We start from the raw sequence: 20443 nt of genomic DNA on the forward strand, positions 1-20443 counted from the left end.
TTGTAATCACATTTCGTCTCATTTCCTACCATAGGTGCTGATGACCTAGATGTTAGGCCCCTCTAAGCAACAAGCATCATCATCATTTGACCCCAACTTGGCAGGTTCAATCCTGGCTCAGTCCGGTGGTGTTCGAAGGTGTTCAAATACGTCAGCCTAGTGTCTGTAGATTTACTGGCACGTAACAGTACTCCTGTGGGACTAAATTCTGGCACCTTGGCGTCTCCAAAAACCGAAAAAGTAGTTAGTGGGATGTAAAGCCAATAACATTAATTATTAACATTAAAATTAAAAATCTAGCTCCTGTATCAAAGTTATGATTGTTGATTTTATACATTATTTAAATGTAAGTGACTGGCTGTAGTAGAACTCCACTCTCTGTTCACATATGTTTGTAGTTCTGCTTAAATAGAGAGACCTGTGGTCGTACATTTTCTGGACCATTAAGGATTACATTTTCAGGACAAAATTCAGACTCCCTTCCATCTTAAAATCGACAGATATTGAAGTAATGTTAAGTATATAGAATGTAATATTGTATTGTTTTTGTCATCTGTTAGGATTAAAAATTCTGATGCATCATGCATTTTTTCTACTATGTGCCTTTCTGCTTCCATGACAATTTCTGGAAGAAGAATTAAAAACTATTTCAATTTCTACAGCACTGCTGGTTAAGAGTCTGTGTTAAATAACCCAGGAAGAAACATCAGTAGATTCATCTGAGGATGGGAGTGATAGAATACTTGTCGTAAGAGGCAGCTGAAAGAGGAACCCTCTGGGGCTGTCATCTTGGTGGGTTGTAGGTTGACAATGATGTGGCTCTAGCTGAGTCTGTCATTGCTTCCAGTTACTTGTGCCATGCTCCTCACTTTCATCTTTCCTGCCTGACCTCCCACGGTCAACATTTAATCTGATACTGATTTGCAGGGCCTAGGTGGTTGTTCATTTTTCACGCCTTTCGTGGCCCATTACTTTCTTTTGCCAACGTCTTCATTCTTCAAAAGGTCTGGCCTCTTCAATTTTGTTCCTCTGATTGGTGTTACAAGGAGTTGTTGCTCCGTTGTACTTTTCTCAAAACTGTGATTACTACCACCACCAAACATAGAGCTCAACTAGAGGAAACTATTGTTAATTTGTAGTCATCATGTTGATGGTTACTTCCTATGTGTTGAGATTATCCTTGCTGTTGACTTATCCTGTTTGCTCCCATGCTTGCGAAATTGGTCCGTTTCCTTGTTAATCGTAGCTTTGAGTTAGTAGTTCACCAAGCTAAGCCCTCCTGGAGTCCATGATCATTAGTGTGTCAAGTCGTTATGGTCTAACACTGTGGTTAGCCAGTTCGAGTGACGTTGGCGAAAAAACATTCACCATCAGAAAGTTGGCCATCTGGGTAGGAAAGATGGTGTACAATTTCTGATCACTAGATAGTCAGCCAAAAACCAGGATTCAGTTTCAAACCTCTCCGCAGTGTTCATGTGAGGGCATGTGACACCGTGATAATGATTTAATCACATGTGATAAACTTCATGATTTGATCTATATCAACTTACACTATAGTTCGGCAAAATTTCTTGTAAAGATATTCTTCAGCTGAATAATTGACAGATCTAGAAGCTAAAATAACATATTAAACAAGACAGAATGCTAATTTATACCGGATGCCTAAAGATATCATTATCCTATTTTGTAATATGATGTCTAATTACATCATTTTAGCACTTTTGTGTTAGGACTCGTTGACCAATATCAATATGTGGGTTATAAATTAGTATTCTGTCTTGTTTAATATGTTATCTAGCTTATAAATCTGCCTTAATTATTCAGCTGAAGGAGACCCAATTGGGGTCAAAACTTGTTACATTATTTAATATCAGATGTACTGTATTGAATTGGTGGATTGAGCTTTTGTGATTTCTTTAGAGAAATGTTGCCTCACTATAAGGACCTTAAACCTTGAGCAGACCCCTTGGTGTTATTCAACAGGAGTAGACTATGTGCCAGCATCGGTTTTTACCCTCTCCCTACGTCATTATCATCTCACACCCAGACCCCCCCCTCCCCCTCTATAGGGACACCAGGAACTTGACGTCGGTGTGGAGGTTTGTGCATCCGTTGGTTCTGAGGGCTGTGCCAGCTCAGGGTCACCCATGCTGGATTGACCTCAGAGTAGGGCCAGACTAACAAGGTGTCCCCCGAATTGCCCGAGAGGTGTGTATGCTCTTTTTTCATTTCTATTTCTTTCTTTCCTATTCTAACCACCTTAAATTTCACATCTCTGATTGCCAGCCTCTCTGCCTCATTTCCTGAATGTGTGCATGTTTGTGGAGGTTTCATCCTTCCCCAGTCACAAATTTCAAGCCATGGTGAGGTGATGCGTGGCTACTGGGAGAATAGTTGCTAGAGGCCCACCTCCAGATACCAGGCAACCTCTGGAGTACGCAGCCTTACCTCGGCATGTGGGGCTCTGTCGAAGGTTGACTGTTTACTTCCCTAGCTAATCGTGGGACCGAAAATGGAACCCTCTTCTTTTTCTCAGCTTAGCCTCCTTAAAATAGCGTCCTCTAAAGTGAAGAAGCGTGAGAGATACACTCCAGTACCTGTGAATTATGAAAGTGACTAATGTCTACCTCGATTCCTACCTGCTTTCAGGGTCGATGGGAAAAGTTTCCTAGACGAAAGTCCTTTCTTAATCAGCATTCAGTCAAGGAAATTGTTTGTGGTGAAGTTGACGAGATATGTAAGCTTCGTGATGGACCCGTACTAATCAAGACATTGATGGCTGAGCAGTCTAGACAGCTACTAAAGCCAAATCATTTGGGGAGATTGAAGTGAACATCGAGAAGCACAAATCTCTGAACTGCAAACGAGTTATCTTCTGCAGGGATTTGATTAAGGTTTCCAATGATGTCATGATCAGAAAGCTTGCTCTTCGGAGTGTAACAAACATGGGAAGGTTAAAGAGGCAATGTCGATGATAAGCTGTTCAATACAGGTGATTTCATCCTGTAACCCAGACCCTGCCCGAACGTATCAAAGTTTCAATGTACAGTTTGACTGTACGTCTGTACATTCCAGCTGCAATGATGTGTTGCAGCTGCTAGAAATTTGGCCACATCTCATTGCTATGTCAAGGTCTGACAACCTGTAAAATGTATGGGGAAGGTGAGCATGCTGATGCCGAGTGCACACTAACACCTCTACGTCATCTGCACAGATGCGCTTGCTCCGATATCCAAGGAGTGCCTCAAGTTCAGGGAGGAGGAGATCCAGGAGATCAAAACTCTGGATAAACTATATTACCAGACACCCAGAGAAAGTTCAGATCCATGGCTGCTCTGGAGTTTTGCATCTCTGCTAAAAAGGCTACAAAAACAGAGTTTTATACCGACTACCAGTGCACAGCAAGCATCGACAAGTCTCAGCCTCAAACAAACTACTGCAAGTTCTTAAACTGGAGAGCACAAGAAAGTAACGGCACCTGCTGGGAAATCTTTAACGGCATCAATGCCAACGTTGTCCGGGAAGAGCACATCCGAGAAACGTCCGTCTGGGAAGTCCTCCCCTCCAGGAAGAGGACGGGGGAGGAGAACCTTCCAGCCCTCCTACAAATGTCCAGAGCAACAAGGAGAAGGGGAAGACACAGCACTCCCCTAAAAAGTCAGAGAAGCCGCCTTCTCTGGCCCAGTCAAAGGTCATCACATCCCCCAAAAACCCAGCAAACCCCCCATGAAGCCTCCTCCAAATATTAAGGAAATGGTGAACAAGAGTGAGAGGCCTCGACACCCTCCTGCTCAATCCCCATTCACTGTACCTCTCTTATCTGAGGAGAAAATGGAGGCTGATCACTCATCATTGTGGATGGTGATGACAATTATGGCGGAGAATGGCAGGAAAGTGGACAAAAGAAGGACAAGTAATTGTCCTGATTTTGTTGCATTACTCCTCCACACAATGGCACTATTGCAATGCAACTGCAATAGTTGTACATTTTGCTGAGCTAAGTTATGGCCATTGATATCAGTCAATGTGGCCACCATAGTCTGTCTACAGGAATCTCCTCTGAGGCCTGGACACGACAAGACTATAGGAGGATTTAGTCTCTATTCCAAGGACCAAGTAGCTGCGGATGGCTCAACAACTGGGGTGCATCTGTACCCTAGTCTGCTCCAACATCTTCACTGACGATGGGCCGTTACTAATTCAGTTGGATGCAATTGCATTTCCCGCTACATTGCCTGTAATGACAACGGTGTGCAACGTGTACTTTCCACTGGACTACAATCTTAACTTGCATGAACTTGAAGACTTGATCAGTCGGTTACCACCTCCCTTCCTCTTGCTTGGAGATGTGGATGCCTGTAACATCCTCTGGGGTTCTCCATCGTCCTGCACTAGTGGGGGGGGGGGGGGGCTTGTTGAGCACTTGATCAATCAGTTTGATCTGTCTATGCTCAATACAGGGGAACCTACTCACTTCAGTAGCATGCATGGCACAGTCTCCCACCTGGATCTCAACTAGTGCAGCTGTACACTAGTTCTCCTGTTACAGTGACAAGTATACGATGACCTTTGGTATAGTGACCATTTCCCAATATTTCTCATGCTCTTAAATCAAAGACGGTCTGAAGTACTGAAGCACTGGTTACTTCGACGGGCAAATTGGCCACAGTTTGCAGAACGCGCATTAATGGCCGAAGAAGTGTTGGGGTCTGTTGAGGACCACTCCAAGCAAGAGGAAGGGAGGTGCCCGCTCTGTGGCAGCCAGAATACCATTTGTTGTAATGGAAGAAGCGGGCAATGCCTTCCTTGTCCAGCATTCCTTGCTGGAAACAAGTCCCATGGAGGACTGACGAAATTGCAGCAGCTATACGTGATCACCAACAGGCTTTTAAGCATTGTCAGAATCCTACAATGGCCAACCATATTGCCTTCAACCGCCTCCACGCTAAAGCCCATTTCTTGAGTGTAGAGAGTAAGACATCCACTTGGGAAAACCATGTGTCGTACATGATGGTACATACTCCTTTATTGCAAGTGTGGATAAATCTCTGCCATATTGTCAGAGTTCAGAACAATCCATCAGTCCCCAGAATCTCCATTAATGGAGACATAATTACAATTCCTTCAGTCATTGTGGATCACATTGCATCTCACTTCACAAATACATCCAAATCTAGAAAATACGACCCTGCATTTCTTCCTATCAAGCGCGAGGCAGAGGCTCATCACCTCTCACTTGCCTCTAGTGCTTTGCATTCCTTTCACGGAGTGAGAATTCCGCAGTCACTTGCGCTTTGCAGGAACACGGCTCCTGCACGAATCAAAATCAACAATCAAATCCTTAAGCATTTGAGTAACCGATGTCTCAAGGCTATCCTCATCTGATTCAACAGAATATGGAGTTAGGGAGTGTTTTCATCTCGGTGGCATGAGGTATTTGTAATACCAGTTCCCAGACCAGGTAAAGATCCAATGTTTTTGGTTAGTTATATGCCAATATGCCTTAATATGGCCTTTGTTAGCCTTTTAAAAGGATGGTGAACCTGTGACTTGTTTGGGCTATGGAAGAGCAATGTCTCTTGAGTGCCACTGATCACCTGATCAGACTAGAGAACATCATTTAGGATGTATTTCTCCTGAAAGAACACCTAATCACCATGTTTTTTGACATGGAGAAAGCTTACGACACTACCTGGCGATCTGGGATTTTCTCCACTCTACACCCGTGGGGATTTCAGGGAAATTTCCCAATGTTTATTGAGAACTTCATGTGCTGAGTAGGAAATGCATTTTCTTAATAGTACGTTCAAGAAAACAGAGTACCACAGGGATCTGTACTGAGCGTCACACTGTTTGCAATTGATATCAACGGCATAGTTGCCATTGCTGGGCCTGCACTTGTTTCATCGTTGTATGTAGACGATTTAGCTCTAGGATGGCGTTTGCTGAGAGACAGCTACAGCAAGCTATTAACTGAGTCAACAGATGAGCCCTGCAACATAGTTTTCAATTTTCAATGGTGAAAACCTCAGTTGTCACTTCTGTTGATGTTGGCTTGTGCATCCAGAACTGGAGCTCTGCTTGCAAAAGTGTCTTACCAGTGGTAGACAGCCACAAGTTCGTGGGTCTACATTTTGATAAGCAACTAATGTGGCAGCCCCACATCTGTCAGTTGAAGGTAACCTGCATGAAGAGATTAACATGCTTAATTTTCTCAGTGCCACTTTGGAGGGAGTAGGGGTGCTGACCATGCAGTGCGGCTACATTTTTACATGACTACAGTCGTTTCCCATATTGACTACGGTATTGCAGCCTATTGGTTCAGCATAGAGATCTACGCTGAACGTTTTAGATAGTATTTACCCTAGAGGAGTCAGGCTGGCAACGGAGCAGGTGAACCAAGGAATAAGGAATAAGGAGGCAGCAGATATTCTTCATGTACTCTGGCAAAATTTGTGAAATGCTGAAACATCCAGGCTATCAACGCACCTTGAGTACCCAATATCACTAGAGGTACTAAAACTGACTGAATTCCACATGACCAGTTGGGATTCGAATTGATAGCTTGTTGTTGATAAACTTAACCATAATAGGTATTTGATTTGATACTGTATTGTCTTGTCTAAATCTATGAACATACCTTTGTCTAAGAAGAAGTATAATAGAGAGATAAATATAACCCACCAAATTGCTCGTAACAACGGATACTCCAGAAAATGTATTAATAGAAATAGAATGAAAAATGAACCAAAAACAACTTTAGTTAAAGATTGAAAGGAGAAAAAAGAAATTTGCAGTTCTGACTTTTTGAAATAAGCACTCTTATCAACTGGCTAACATTTTCAGAAAAAGGAACATCAATGTCGCATACAAAACTGATAATAATACTAAGAAGATAATTTTCAGTTCAGGTAAAATTGAGAAGACCGGGCGAGTTGGCCGTGCAGTTAGGGGCGCGCAGCTTTGAGCTCGCATCCGGGAGATAGTGGGTTCGAACCCCACTGTTGGCAGCTCTGAAGATGGTTTTCGGTGGTTTCCCACCTTAATTAAGGCCACGGCTGCTTCCTTCCCATTCCTAGGTCTTTCCCGTCCCATCGTCGCCATAAGACCTATCTGTGTCAGTGCGACGTAAAGCAAAATAGCAAAAAAAAAATGAGAAGAAATGTATTTTTAATAAGTCAGGAATTTACGAATTGATAAGCCGGACATGTAGGCAGCGATACATATGACAGCATGGAAGAAGTTTGGCTATAAGGTACAAAGAACACGTTAATGCAGTCAAACATAAAAGATATTTGGCAATGGGAGAGCATATGGTTGAAACGAATCATAAATTTACAGACATTTCTAATGACATGGAATTAATACATTCGGCCAAAAAGGAAAAATTCATTAATGTTTTCAAAGGTTTAGAAATTTATCATGATTTTTAAAAAAAAATTGAATCAAGTTTAAATGAAAGTACGGATGAGAACCCATTGTATAAACTAGTGGTTATTCATTTAAGAAGAAGGAAAAAAGAAGAAGAACTTGAAGATCTTAAATTTATTTAGGTATTCTCATTCAGCATCATCAAAATATTAAAATTTTATCTAATGATAATTTTCATAATATTTCACTAATGATTGTTTATTCATTGATATGGTGAATTATGTTATAATACTTCTTTAAATTGTGGGCTAAACAAAAGATAGTGTTATATTGTTTTTATTCTTTGATTGGACTTCACAGATGAAGGGAACATTGTGCAATGTTCCTGAAACATGTATGAATGAATAATTTTCAATTGTAATAAAGTGTATTGGCAAGGTGGATCAAACAAAAACTATTTGAATAATTTTTTAATAGATTTTGATAGCTTGTGTCATGAGTTAGATGTGGCTTATATAAAAAATTCTCAAATTCTTAAATTTGAGAATACATTGACAGGGCAGGCCTAACTATTACTACCTCCATAACCAACGACATTGTGTTGCCGACGACCTTCAAATTTACTGCCTCACAAAAGTGAATGACATAAATGTAGCTATTGAAATTATCAACCGAAACTTAGAGCAGTCAGCTCTTATGCAGCTGAGAATTCTCTTTCCATCAACCCAACGAAAACACAAGCTATCATACTAGGGCAGAGAAAACTACTTACCCATTTACACAGTCTACAACTTCCAGTTATTCAACAAAATGGTGTTGCTATCCCATTCTGTAAATCAGTAAAAAGCCTTGGAGTCACTATAAATGAAATATTGAACTGGGATGAGCATGTCACTAATGTATGCGGGAAAGTTCATTCATCACTTCATCCCCTTAAGATTCACCAGAACGTATTACCTCTCAACTTAAAAATAAGATTGGTTCAAACATTGATACTTCCAATTTTTAACTATTGTGATGTTGTGTTGGTGGATGCTTCCAGTGAACAAAATAAGAAACCGCAGAGAACATTAAACTCCTGCATTAGATTTTTGTTTTCATTGAATTTTGCCTCACATGTATCCCCTTTTTATGCACAACTTTCTTGGTTAAAAGTAGAGCAGCAAAGAAATCAGCATGTATCAACCCTTATCTATCGACTCTTTACTGAAAATATATCTGAATATCTCTCCAGTAACTTCAGTTTTCTATCTTCCTTTCATGACCGTGACACGCATTCTGGGTCAACAATTGCAATACCTCCACATCATACATCTGCCTTCAGTAATTCTTTCCTTGTGTCGGGCGCTAGAATATGGAATACTTTACCCCATGAAATTAGAAATTGCTCCTCATGAATTACCTTCAAAAGACAGTCTAAAGATTTCCTCTTGAATACGTAGGCTATATTATGTAGTTATGTATGAATGCGTTAGTGAATGTCTTGAGTAAATAGTTCCAGAAGTTTACATAAATTGCTGTTTTATTATATGAATTCCACGTAGAGTAGTTAATATTGAATTAATTTCATTTTAGACTTAGGATGTAGATCTTTTAGTTTTAGTCTGTATTAAGTAATGTTATATACAGTGTATTAAGGTTGTATTCATTATCAAGCCGCATAATGTGGTTAAGTGTAAGAGAGGGCCAAGAGCCCTAACTTTGCCACAAATAAAGGCATCAATAAATAAATTAATAGTATTTATACGAGCTTGATCAATACGGACCAACTAAAATCAAAAATGGTCAAATTTGTTGATTCTTAGGTGTGGCTATCAGCAGTTGTCTTGAGCTGACCCATAGTGAAATACCTCCGTGGCTAGTACCGCGGCCGGATATATGCCTAGATCTACTCCATGGATCGAAGTTGAACATTGCCTCTGTTCATCGGAAGTATTTCCAGGACTTTGTTCACCAGTATCCGGCCGCATGGTATGTCTTCACAGATGGTGTTCTGATCAGTGAAAATGTGGGTTGCTCACATAAGAACGAATATCTCGCTTCCTAGTGTCCATAGCATGTATACTGTGGAGCTCCTCACCATCTTAGAAGCTCTGCAGTTTGCACTGTTTGACGAAGGAGACCACTTTCTCATGTGTACAGACTTGCTAAATTCTCTGCAGTCTATTGACATGTCTTTCCCACAACACACACTGATGCCGAAGATTCATGACCTCGTAGCAAGGTTGTGTGATGCTGGCACAAAAATCACATTCGTGTGGCTCCCAAGTCATGTTGGAATTGCAGGAAGTGGAACTTGCGGACGATGCTGCGAAAGAAGCAGTACTTTTACCACACACCTGTTAACGTACTGCTAGGGATATTTGTTCTCACCTACATCGAACCTTCTTGGCGTCCTGGGAATCGGAATGGCTAGCTATCCAGACTCCCAACAAGCTGAGAGTAATCAAGAAGATAACTTCCATGTGCCAGTCCTCTTTCTGGCCATCACAGAGAGAGGCCGTAATTTTATGTAGGCTGCGGATAGGTTATGGAATGTGTATGCACTCGTACCTCCTAAAGAGGGAAGAACCCCAATGCGTTCTTTTAGTGCTGAATTCACCGTGGCCCACCACATCCTCTCCAAGTGCGCTGATCTCTCTGGCATAAGATGGAACCTCGGCCTGCAGAAGGCACTTGAACTCATACTAGCTGATAATGAGAGTACTGCTGATCTCATTATTCGCTTCATATGTATAATAGAGGGCTTTTAAGTTTCAAGTTTTCAACTTCCTTTCAACTTAGTATTTTTTTTAAATATTTACTTATAATTCTTTTTTAAAATTGATTTTCAAAGTTCTCCGTTTAATACAGTTTTTAAATTTTATTTTAATTATTTCCACGTTACTCATGCAGAGAGGATAGTTACCTAGTTGTACTTCCTCCTAAAACCACCACCACCGTGCACTGACGTGCAGGATGGGCATCAAATAAAATAAAAATTGCAGTAGGTGAGCTAAATATGTCATCTGACACCACTAAAAGCCACACACTAAATAAATAAAATACATCCTCCTAAAAGTTTCTTAAAGCTACCGGTATTCACAGAACATTAATAGATTTCTGAAGCACTTACTAGTTGAATATATTGTGCAGAAAATGGTATCAAACTGTATTCAGTTGGTCTGTTAAACTTTATACAAAGGTGCTTCAAAAAATAAGTTATCAAGAGCTCACACAGGTGACATGTTGGACTTTTTCGCCAGGGCCAAAGCAAGAAACCACAGCGTTATCGTGCAGCCATTAAATGCTGAATATGTTGCTTCAGATCCTTGCAGTATAAATTGAAAGTTGACTGTGTGTATGACAACATGGTCAAATGTGGAGGTGCATAGTGTGATCTGCTGTTTGGATTGGAAGGGTATTTCATCAGCAAAATTCAGCAGCAGCTTGTTGAGGTGTACGTTCCAAATATCATGCCATGGAAAAGGGTTTAGCATTGGCGCACTGAGTTCGGTAACGGCAGGACAGATGTGTAAGATGAGCAATGATCTGGCTGGCCAAACACGTTGATCACAGATGACAACTGTGCCTTATTGAAGGTCTGTTCCAGGATGATTGTCACGTTTGACCTGGTAATATTGATAATGAACTCAACATTTCAATGGGCAGTGTGCACACTATCATTTATGAGCAGCTGGATACATATTCACAGTGCACTCCAAGGCACTTTAGAGATAAGAAAGCCATTCAGATGAGTTTGTCTCTAATGCACTTGATGCGGTTTAATGTGGAAGGAATACCATCATTACAAGAGATGAAACATGGGTGATCATGCGTCACTGGAAATTAAGTGAGCATCCATGTCATGGAAGCACCTCTCATCCCCACCTCACACCGTACTTACAAAGTCCGAACAGGTCCATCAGCGAAGAAAATTATGGTGACAGTCTTTTCAGACAATGACAAGGGCATGTTTCTGGTTGATTTCCTCACCAGGAGAGGGACAGTGAATGCTGCCAGTCTCTGTGAAACAGTGGAATGTTTGTGGACAACAGTTCGCAGAAAAAAAACAGCATTGTGTTACTCCATTAAAATAGCAGACCAGACACTGCCAACAACACATGTGAATTGTTATGGCACTTCCAGTGGGAGGTACTATACCATCTTCCCTACAGCCCTGCCTGAAAACCAGTGATTAAAATCTCTTCGGACTGTTGAAGAAGCACCTGGGTAGTAGGCAATTCAGTCACATTGTGGCCTTTCAGCATGCTGTCATGATGTGGCTTCAGGAAGTGGATGCAGATTTCTTCCATGCCAACATTGATACTTTGTGTACCATTGGAACAAGTGCTTGGACAAAACTGGTGACTATGTTCAGGGTCCTACTACTGCATATCTTTATATCTGCCTATAAAATAAAGTTTCTCTGTGCAAGGTCTTGTTACCTTAGTTTTTGAAGCTACCGTATACTTGCCTAGGTTGGATAAAAAGTAATAGCATCACTGCTTTATGTATCTGGCTTTACTAGCAGAGAAAACATTAATTACTTTGTTTCAATGTACTCCCTCCACCTTACCTTTCCCATTCTACCACCTTCTGCCACAATTATGAAGATGTTTTTCACCATTAGCTCGTCCATCTTTGGCAATGTCCCACAGTGACTGTTGTTCGATACAGATGATGCTTCTCTTGTGTTGTAAATGCTTCCTGCAAAGGGGTTTATTAGTTTTTTCTGAAGGGTTCATAATCGCACAGGTTGGCATAGGGTGAATACGGTGGTTGCTCCAGTACTTATCATCACCAGTGACACCGGGAACATTCACGGTATTTGCAGTGTGACACAGTGCCTTTCATGAATGATGATGAGAGCCCTAAACAGCAAGTGCCATCTTCTTTTCCTGAGTATAGAATGAAGGTGGTGTTCTTAAAGAATGGCAATAATGGCACTAGTAAGTTACATCAACTGTAAGATAGAGGATGGCACAGTTTGACCCCGTTGATGTCGTGTCATATTGAATGTCCCCTTTACACCACCACTTTGTGTAGGTTGTGCTTTTGTTGGCTGAGGTGATCTGGGGTGCTTCCTGTTCTTGGATTGCTATGCAATTCTGATCTCTTCACAATGAAAGAGCTCTTTTGCAGCAAGCATAATAACACAAAAAACCATCATCTGTGTTGCAGAGTGGTCACTGTACAACACCACCAGTGATTGACATGCTGACAGCGTACAACATGTGTCAGAGGGTGGGGTATATTGAAGCATTGTTAACTGTTCTTTTCTCTGTCAATAAAGCCAGGTACGAATTCAAGCAGTGTTGCTAACACATTTTATCCAACCTACAGTATGTGTTATGAGATTCATCCTTCCTGCATGTGAAGTCAGATCTGTGTAAACCAAGTTTGATTCATTGATATCTTTCCAGTGTTTATATTGTTTCATGTTATTATACACTGCTTGTCATTTTTTATTTCCATATTTGCAGATATTTGTATGATTACGGTATGGTCGGTAGAAAAATGAAACTTCTTGGTTTAATAGAATTAACCCTAAATAATGGGAAAAAGAGATTCCATGTGCATGTACTGTCAGCCAAAGTGTTTTTTGGAAGACTAAGGGAGACAGAAGGTTTGTAACATTTATTTATTTTGTTAGATAATTTGTACTGTTTTCATAAACCTGTGTCAGCAATCACATGTGTTGTGTGGAAGTCTTCTATGAGAAGGAAATTTGTAATTTTTACAAGTTTAGGAATGTTGCATAATTGTCTAAGTTTTAGCACATCTGCTAAATTGAAATTTGTAACATTGGTGATCGCAAGTGTTATTTTAATGTGTTTGCTCCCATATCCAACCTACCTCAGATAGTGAATATCAATCGTGGGAGACCATATCCAACTAGAGTCGGATAATCTTTTCATGGGGGGCTAACAAAATTTAAACAGAGCTCCAGTTGCATATTTTGTCGTAGTTATGCTTCTAACCTGTGGATGACAGATAAATTAAATATATCTCAAAGAGGGTATACATTTTACCCTGCTTACATGTAGACCATGTGTCTGCTATTTATTTTCAACAAAAGTTGAGGTGGATAATTCTGGACACCTTGTTGTGTTTCTAAGCACATATTGTGAGTGTTGATTAGTGTATTGTGAAATAGACAAGAAGTTACGGCTTACAAGGGATGTTTGAAAATAGATGAAATAACAAGTTGGGTGATGGATTTACCATATTCCTGTTGAAAGGAAAAGTAAAGGTGACAGTGAATTTGAAGAACTATCTGCAAAATGCAATCCGGAAGAAGTTTTAGTACCCGATACAGATCTGCTATATGGGCCAACTTCGCCACCAGTCACAGCTAATTCAGGTATAAATATTCAGCTGATAGTATGCCTTTTGTGAATTTCTGTATTTCCAAGAATTTTTTTTTTAATGTTTGCAAACAGACTATCATATATGTCAGTCAGGTGATTAGTGCTTCACCTCACCACGTGATCTAACACTATCTTGTACAGATGTAAAGGTCTGTACAGAGTTTCAGATTTTTAAAGTTCAGTACCTTAGAGGCAGTGATCAAGAATATCCAGTGATGTACAACAGGAGTTGGAAACAGCACGGCACTTAAATGGCCGGGCTGGTCATTACAAATAAAACATTGAAATATCAAAGGACATCTAAAAGAGAGAGGCAACACATTAAAATCAGTCCATGATAAAGTTGAAAATGTTTGTCCAGCTTTCACCACAGCGGTTCAGATTTTTTCACTTTCTATCCTCTTTTTTACAGACATCTGGTATGATCCATATCGACAGATTAACACCTACTGGGCTACTATTCATCTTTGTAATAATTGAGGTGCTGAGATCAAAAACAGGACATGTCACTGAATGCTAGTTTTGAGATATATCAATTTTTGTATATAATTCTGTATAATAATATTCCTACACTCTATAGTTAACCCTACATGCTCATTAGGAAAATTAAAGTCATATAAAAAATATGTTGGAGAGAAAAGGACATACGACCCTCATCTGTTAATCCAGAATGCCCAGTATCAGCAAAAAATAGGAGCTACAAGACTAACAGACAATTTAAATGACCTAATACCAATTCTTTAACAGAATGCAGGAGATCTAGCTCCATCCAAGGAAAAGACATGCCTGGTGGACCTCTGATTGTTGAAAAATAAAGTTGGAAAAATAGCACATAACAATAAGGAAAACTCAGAAATCATGGCGGAAGCATTTAACAAGCTCTTGAACAGTGATGAACCTGAAAAGCTCTTATTCATTGATACACATACCCCGATAAAACTAAACCAGAAAATATAAACCCACCTACAGCAAAAAGCATTTGGAGAAGACCAGATTTTTACAAAGACGTGGAAATATGCTGGCAGTGCAACTCAGACATCCCTCCATAATGGACAATAGCTATAATTAATCCAGTTTATAAGAAAGGTGAAAGAAGTAATCCAGGCAACTACAGAGGTATTTCCATCCTTGACTGCACATATAAGATTTTCTCTGAGATACTACATAATCAGATTAAAGAACAACTTGATCAAGAGTTAGGTGAATACCAAGAACGCTTCAAACCTTGGAGAAGCTGTTCTGAACAAATAATAACTTTGAAGCTAGTCATGGCATATTACAGAAAACAAAACAATCCCCTTTCAATAACGTTTATAGATTTCAAGAAAGCTTACGACTCCATCCACAGACCATCATTATTAAAAATTGGAAGACATTTTGGACTTCACCCAAAGCTAATGAAATTGATTGAACTTACTCTAATACAATTTCTAAAATTAAGTTCAGAGGAGAACTTTCTGAAACATTCTTCGTAACAACTGGTTTAAGATAGGGTGACAGATTGTCACCTCTTCGTTTTAACTATGCACTAGAGTACGTTATGAGCGAATGGTACAAGAACAAGTCGAAAAATATAAAAATTGGAATCCAGAAGGATAACACATTTGAACTGTCTAGGATTTGCTAATGATCAAGCTCTTCTGGCCAATGATATCCAGGAAACAAAACAACAAATAAAATCTTTACAGGAAATAGCTCAAAATATTGGTTTGAAAATTTAATTTAAAAAAACAGAAATTATGCTAACTCAAATTCCGCTTGCAAACAAAATTAAGCTGGGAGACCAAGAAATAAAAATTGTAGAAAACTTTAAACATTTAGTTGAAGTAATCACATATATCCTGAACAAGATACCAGCATGGTAAAATAGAATAGATAAACTGGTTGCAGCACAATGTGTTACCAAGAATACATATAATGAAAACCAAATTGAAACACTACAAAACAAGTCACCCAGCCACAAATTAAATATGCATGTGAAACATATTAAAAACAACAAACACAGTTGCAATAGATAGAGTACTCAAGTTAGAAGGGAGAATAGTGGGAATCTGTTTAAATAAAAATTATCAAGTAAATAGAGTCTGGAGACTGCTTCCAGTGAAACAGTTTATAAAGAAATAGAACCTGTGACTAGCACAATGAAAAAGAAATAAATATCATTCTTAGGGCATCTAATACAGTCACCAGAAAATAGAATCAGTAGAAAAATAATGGAAAAATTGTGGAAGAGTAAGAGTAAGAATACCGAGCTCGATAGCTGCAGTCGCTTAAGTGCGGCCAGTATCCAGTATTAAAATTATAAAATCCTTTTAATAACAACCACCTACTCAGGATTTTATAATTTTTATAATTTTAATTTAATTTTAATTTTAATTTAATAATTTTAATATATTGTCCTCAATACGGTTCTATTATGAGATTAATTACATGTAACAGTATCCAGTATTCGGGAGATAGTAGGTTCGAAGGAGCCTCCGTGGCTCAGACGGCAGCGCGTCGGCCTCTCACCGCTGGATAACGTGGTTCAAATCCCGGTCATTCCATGTGAGATTTGTGCTGGACAAAGCAGAGGCGGGACAGGTTTTTCTCCGGGTACTCCGGTTTTCCCTGTCATCTTTCATACCAGCAACACACTCCATTCTCATTTTGTAGCATCTATCATTCATTAATATATATCACTTTGGGAGTGGCGACCCCATCGTAATAACAGCCTATATATGATTCATTCATTACATCCCTGACCCAGTCACTGACTGGAAAACAGGTTGTAGGTTTTCATTTTCAGTAGGTTCGAACCCCACTGTCGGCAGCCCTGAAAATGGTTTTCCGTGGTTTCCCATTTTCACACCAGGCAAATGCTGGGGCTGTACCTTAATTAAGGCCACGGCCGCCTCCTTCCCACTCCTAGGCCTTCCCTGTCCCATCGTCGCCATAAGACCTATCTGTGTCGGTGCGACGTAAAGCAAATAGCAAAGAAAAAAGGTAAGAATAATATTAGATGGATCACAGAACTTAAAGAAGACATGAGAGAATTACATATTTCAATAGAAGATTTAAAATACAAAACAAATACACTCAAGGTAGTGAAAGAGAAACACACTAGACTACAGGCAAAAATCAACAAGCACAGAATGGGAAGAGAGATTCCAGAATCAGAAAGAGAATTATGTTCAGGAAGGATGAAACAGTATTGGGCTGACGAAAAAGAAGAAAAACCTCCGTAAACCTGATTAAGGTCGTCCTATGTTGGCTAAAATATTAAAATAAATAAATAATAGAGACAGATACTAGGGAACTGATATAGAAAATGACTGACAAGTCCCGTTTTTTTAAACAGCTCATTTTACAAAAAATAAAGTTTAATTCAAACATTCGTACAGATTTATAGGAAAATGTGTTTTTAATCATTTAAGCATATTAATATGCATTCCAAGTAAGTGTATAAACATGCGTCATATAACAAAACATATATATCAGAATCAACGCTGCCATGCAAAGACAAGTCAATAACTTATCAGTATCCTGGCTTGTAACATGGAAGGGATAATACAAGGGATTTTCTTACTAACCAACCCAAAGTATTTAGTCAGAAGACTATGTTCATATTTGATTTGGACGCCAGATTTCACTCCTGATCACTGTCCCAAACTTCACTTTTGCACGACACAAAATTTCAACACTGGTTTAGACAGGTTTGGACAGTTACTGAACAAGTCCCATTTTAGCATCAACAGATGGGGAATCATATAAAGATAAGAACCACAGTAATAACTCATATAGCACCAAAATGATGACTAGTCCCATTTTTGATCTCGCCACCTCAATTTATAGATGTCCACCTCGATCATTTACAAGGGTATAAATGTTCTTTCTCAAGACCAAGCAAGTCACGATTGAACGTTATACAATACCTTGTGCTCTATTTTAAATTTACGGTATAATGTTTTGTGATATAGGTGTTGTTTCCCATAGGGAACCTGAAGTATTTGTCCCAAATGAGTAAATTATATAGTTGGTCCATTATTGCACATTATAAATTTTCCAGCAAACTCATTCCCAGTTGCCAGCATTTCGCCTCAGTGTACTAATTTGGGCTCATCAGTTGGTAAATAGCACACCTACCAGTGTGGACATGAGTGTCATCAAGATTTTCATCATGGACTGTGTTGGATTGACGAACTGAATACTGTAGCACACATATTGTAATACTAAACAGCAATAATTACTCTGGTAGTGGACTATAGTTTGGTTAAGCACGTGGTTTAACCATAGGGCCAAGTCATTTACCAATATTAAACTTAAAAAACTTTTATTTAAAGTATTCATTATTAACAAAAACAAATAGTATTTACATCTTAAAGAATAAAATGAAATGTCTTGGATGGTTATCGATTAAGTTTGACGCCATGTGATCGCGAATGTGTGTCTAGATGACATGTTGTCACTATCAAGTCTGTCTTGTAATTGCTGGAAACCAGATGCATTCTGGTCACTCAGACGAGACGCTGACAAGAGCGTGCTCTGTATAAATTTTATCTGAGAGGACAAAACATTCTCCCCTATGTTGATTGCATTCAGTCAAGACAAAATACAGTTTCAATTAAATAACACTAACATAAAAACACGAAAATGTCATCAGAGTACGAATACATAAAAAATGTTGCTCTTAAATTAACTTCAGTCACTAATTAACATAGATAAAGTGAAATATAACTGTACACTGGTGTGCAGGTTGATGCATTCAGTTTTGTTCACATCTGCACAATGAAAGTTTTTGAATTGTTCATCGTGTTAAATGACTGACCAAAGAATGAAATTAACCTTCAAATCCTGCACAAAATAAGTACAAATGCAACTTTATACGCCAGTCACCCCACTGCCATTGTAAGGAATCATATTGCCATTTTAAAAAAACACTACTCGGTGAGAAGGGGGGACAATTTCACCATTGGTCTCTTGAAATTTCCATAAGCAGTTTTTATGGTAACTGCTCACACAAGTCCATCAGAACCTGGCTGAAGTTCTTCAACCACACCTAGTCTCCAGTGAAGTGGGGGTAAATTGTCCTCCTTGATAACTACCACTGCTCCAAGTTGTACTTGGTTGCTGGGAGGCCCACTTTGGTCTGTTTTGTAGTTGGGTTAAGTATTCCTTATGCCATCTGGTCCAGAATTGTTGCACCATTTGCTGCAGCCATGCTGAAAGTTTATTGCTAGGTACAAGAGCCAGGCTGGATTCAGGAAAGAAATTTAAACCGTTTCCGGTAAGAAAATGACTTGGTGTTAAGGGTTGAGGGTCAGCAGGATCTGAGAATAGGACTGTAAGTGGACAAGAATTTAAACAGGCTTCAATTTGTGTGAGCACAGTTCGAAGTTCTACAAATGTTAACAATGAGTTTCTGACAACTCGACGTAAATAATATTTAACTGACTTCATGCTAGCCTCCCATAATCCTCCAAAATGGGGTGAATGAGGTGGAATGTAGTGCCAGTTGGTACCCTTGTTTGCGAGATTGCTTACAAATTCCTCTTGATGCTGCTGTGATGCCATGAATTGGTGAAGATCTTTTAATTCTCTATCAGCTCCAACAAATGTAGTAGCATTGTTGCTGTAGATATCTGCGGGCTTGCCTCTTCTGGATATGAAACGGCGAAGTGCGGCTAAGAAGGCATGTGTGGTAAGACTGCTGACTACTTCCAAATGTACAGCCTTAGTCGTCAAACAAACAAATAGTGCGATGTATGCCTTGATACAGACATTCCTCCTCTTGTTAATTGGGCAAAGTAGAATTGGACCTCCATAATCAGTGCCACAAACACTGAATGGACATGCTGGTTGAACTCTATGCTGAGGATAGATAGCCATGAGTTGATGACTAGTTACACCTTTCAATTTGTAACATGTTACACATTTGTGCACTTGCTGTGTGGTTACGTTTGTGCCATTCAGAATCAAATAATGTTGACGGAGGGTTGCTAATTACAATTCTGGTCCTGCGTGAGCTTGTTGCAAGTGTTCATGTTTGACAATTAAAGTTGTCAAATGATGTTTTGATGGTAATAAAATTTGGTGTTTTGTTGAAAATGGGAGCAACGTGTTCTTCAGTCTACCACTAACTCTAATTATCATGTAGAAATGGACAGAGATTTTTCAGCTGATTCTTCCTTGATACAACGCCTTCCATCTGTAAGTCATTCGTTTTCTTCACTGAATGACTCCGCCTGAGCTATGCGAATGCATGACATTTGATGAGTGAAGTTTTTGAACTGACAAGGCTCCCATTCGTTTATTGTTTGGCTGTTTGGAGTTGTAAATGAATCTGCTGCAATATGCCAGAATGCGTTGTAGTTTTGTCAGTGAAGAAAATCTTTCGATGATGTCATTGCCTTTAGTGACAAGTAATGTTGTTGCTGTTCGCTATTCCAATGTGGTGTGACAACTTTCATCGATGACTATGGGCTGCAGCAGGTTGAGCTGAGGTGCTGACAACCATGATGGACCTGACCACCACACTGTGGATTGTTGTAACTCTTGTGGTTCAACTCCTCGAGAATTTAAATCTGCAGGGTTTTGATGAGATGAAACATGAAGCCAATCATTGGCATTAGTTAACTGCTGAACTTCTGCCACCCTGTTGGCTACAAAGGTTTTCCATCGCGATGAAGGAGAAGCCAACCATGAAAAAACAATGGCAGACTCTGCCCACAAATGAGTTT

At 39.5% G+C, this 20443-nt stretch overlaps 1 protein-coding gene across 3 annotated transcripts in view; it reads left to right on the forward strand.

Annotated features, from left to right (window-relative positions):
• Positions 1–20443, forward strand: part of LOC136876126 (oxidized purine nucleoside triphosphate hydrolase) — a 131071-nt gene that overhangs the window by 86884 nt on the left and 23744 nt on the right. For all 3 annotated transcript variants that reach the window (XM_067149815.2, XM_067149817.2, XM_067149816.2), the window contains exon 4: positions 12837–12979. In XM_067149815.2, the coding sequence (XP_067005916.2) occupies positions 12837–12979 (143 nt within the window). The remainder of the gene's footprint in view (positions 1–12836; positions 12980–20443) is intronic.

This window comes from Anabrus simplex, chromosome 6, assembly GCF_040414725.1.
Source record: "Anabrus simplex isolate iqAnaSimp1 chromosome 6, ASM4041472v1, whole genome shotgun sequence".
Classification (NCBI taxonomy): domain Eukaryota; kingdom Metazoa; phylum Arthropoda; class Insecta; order Orthoptera; family Tettigoniidae; genus Anabrus; species Anabrus simplex.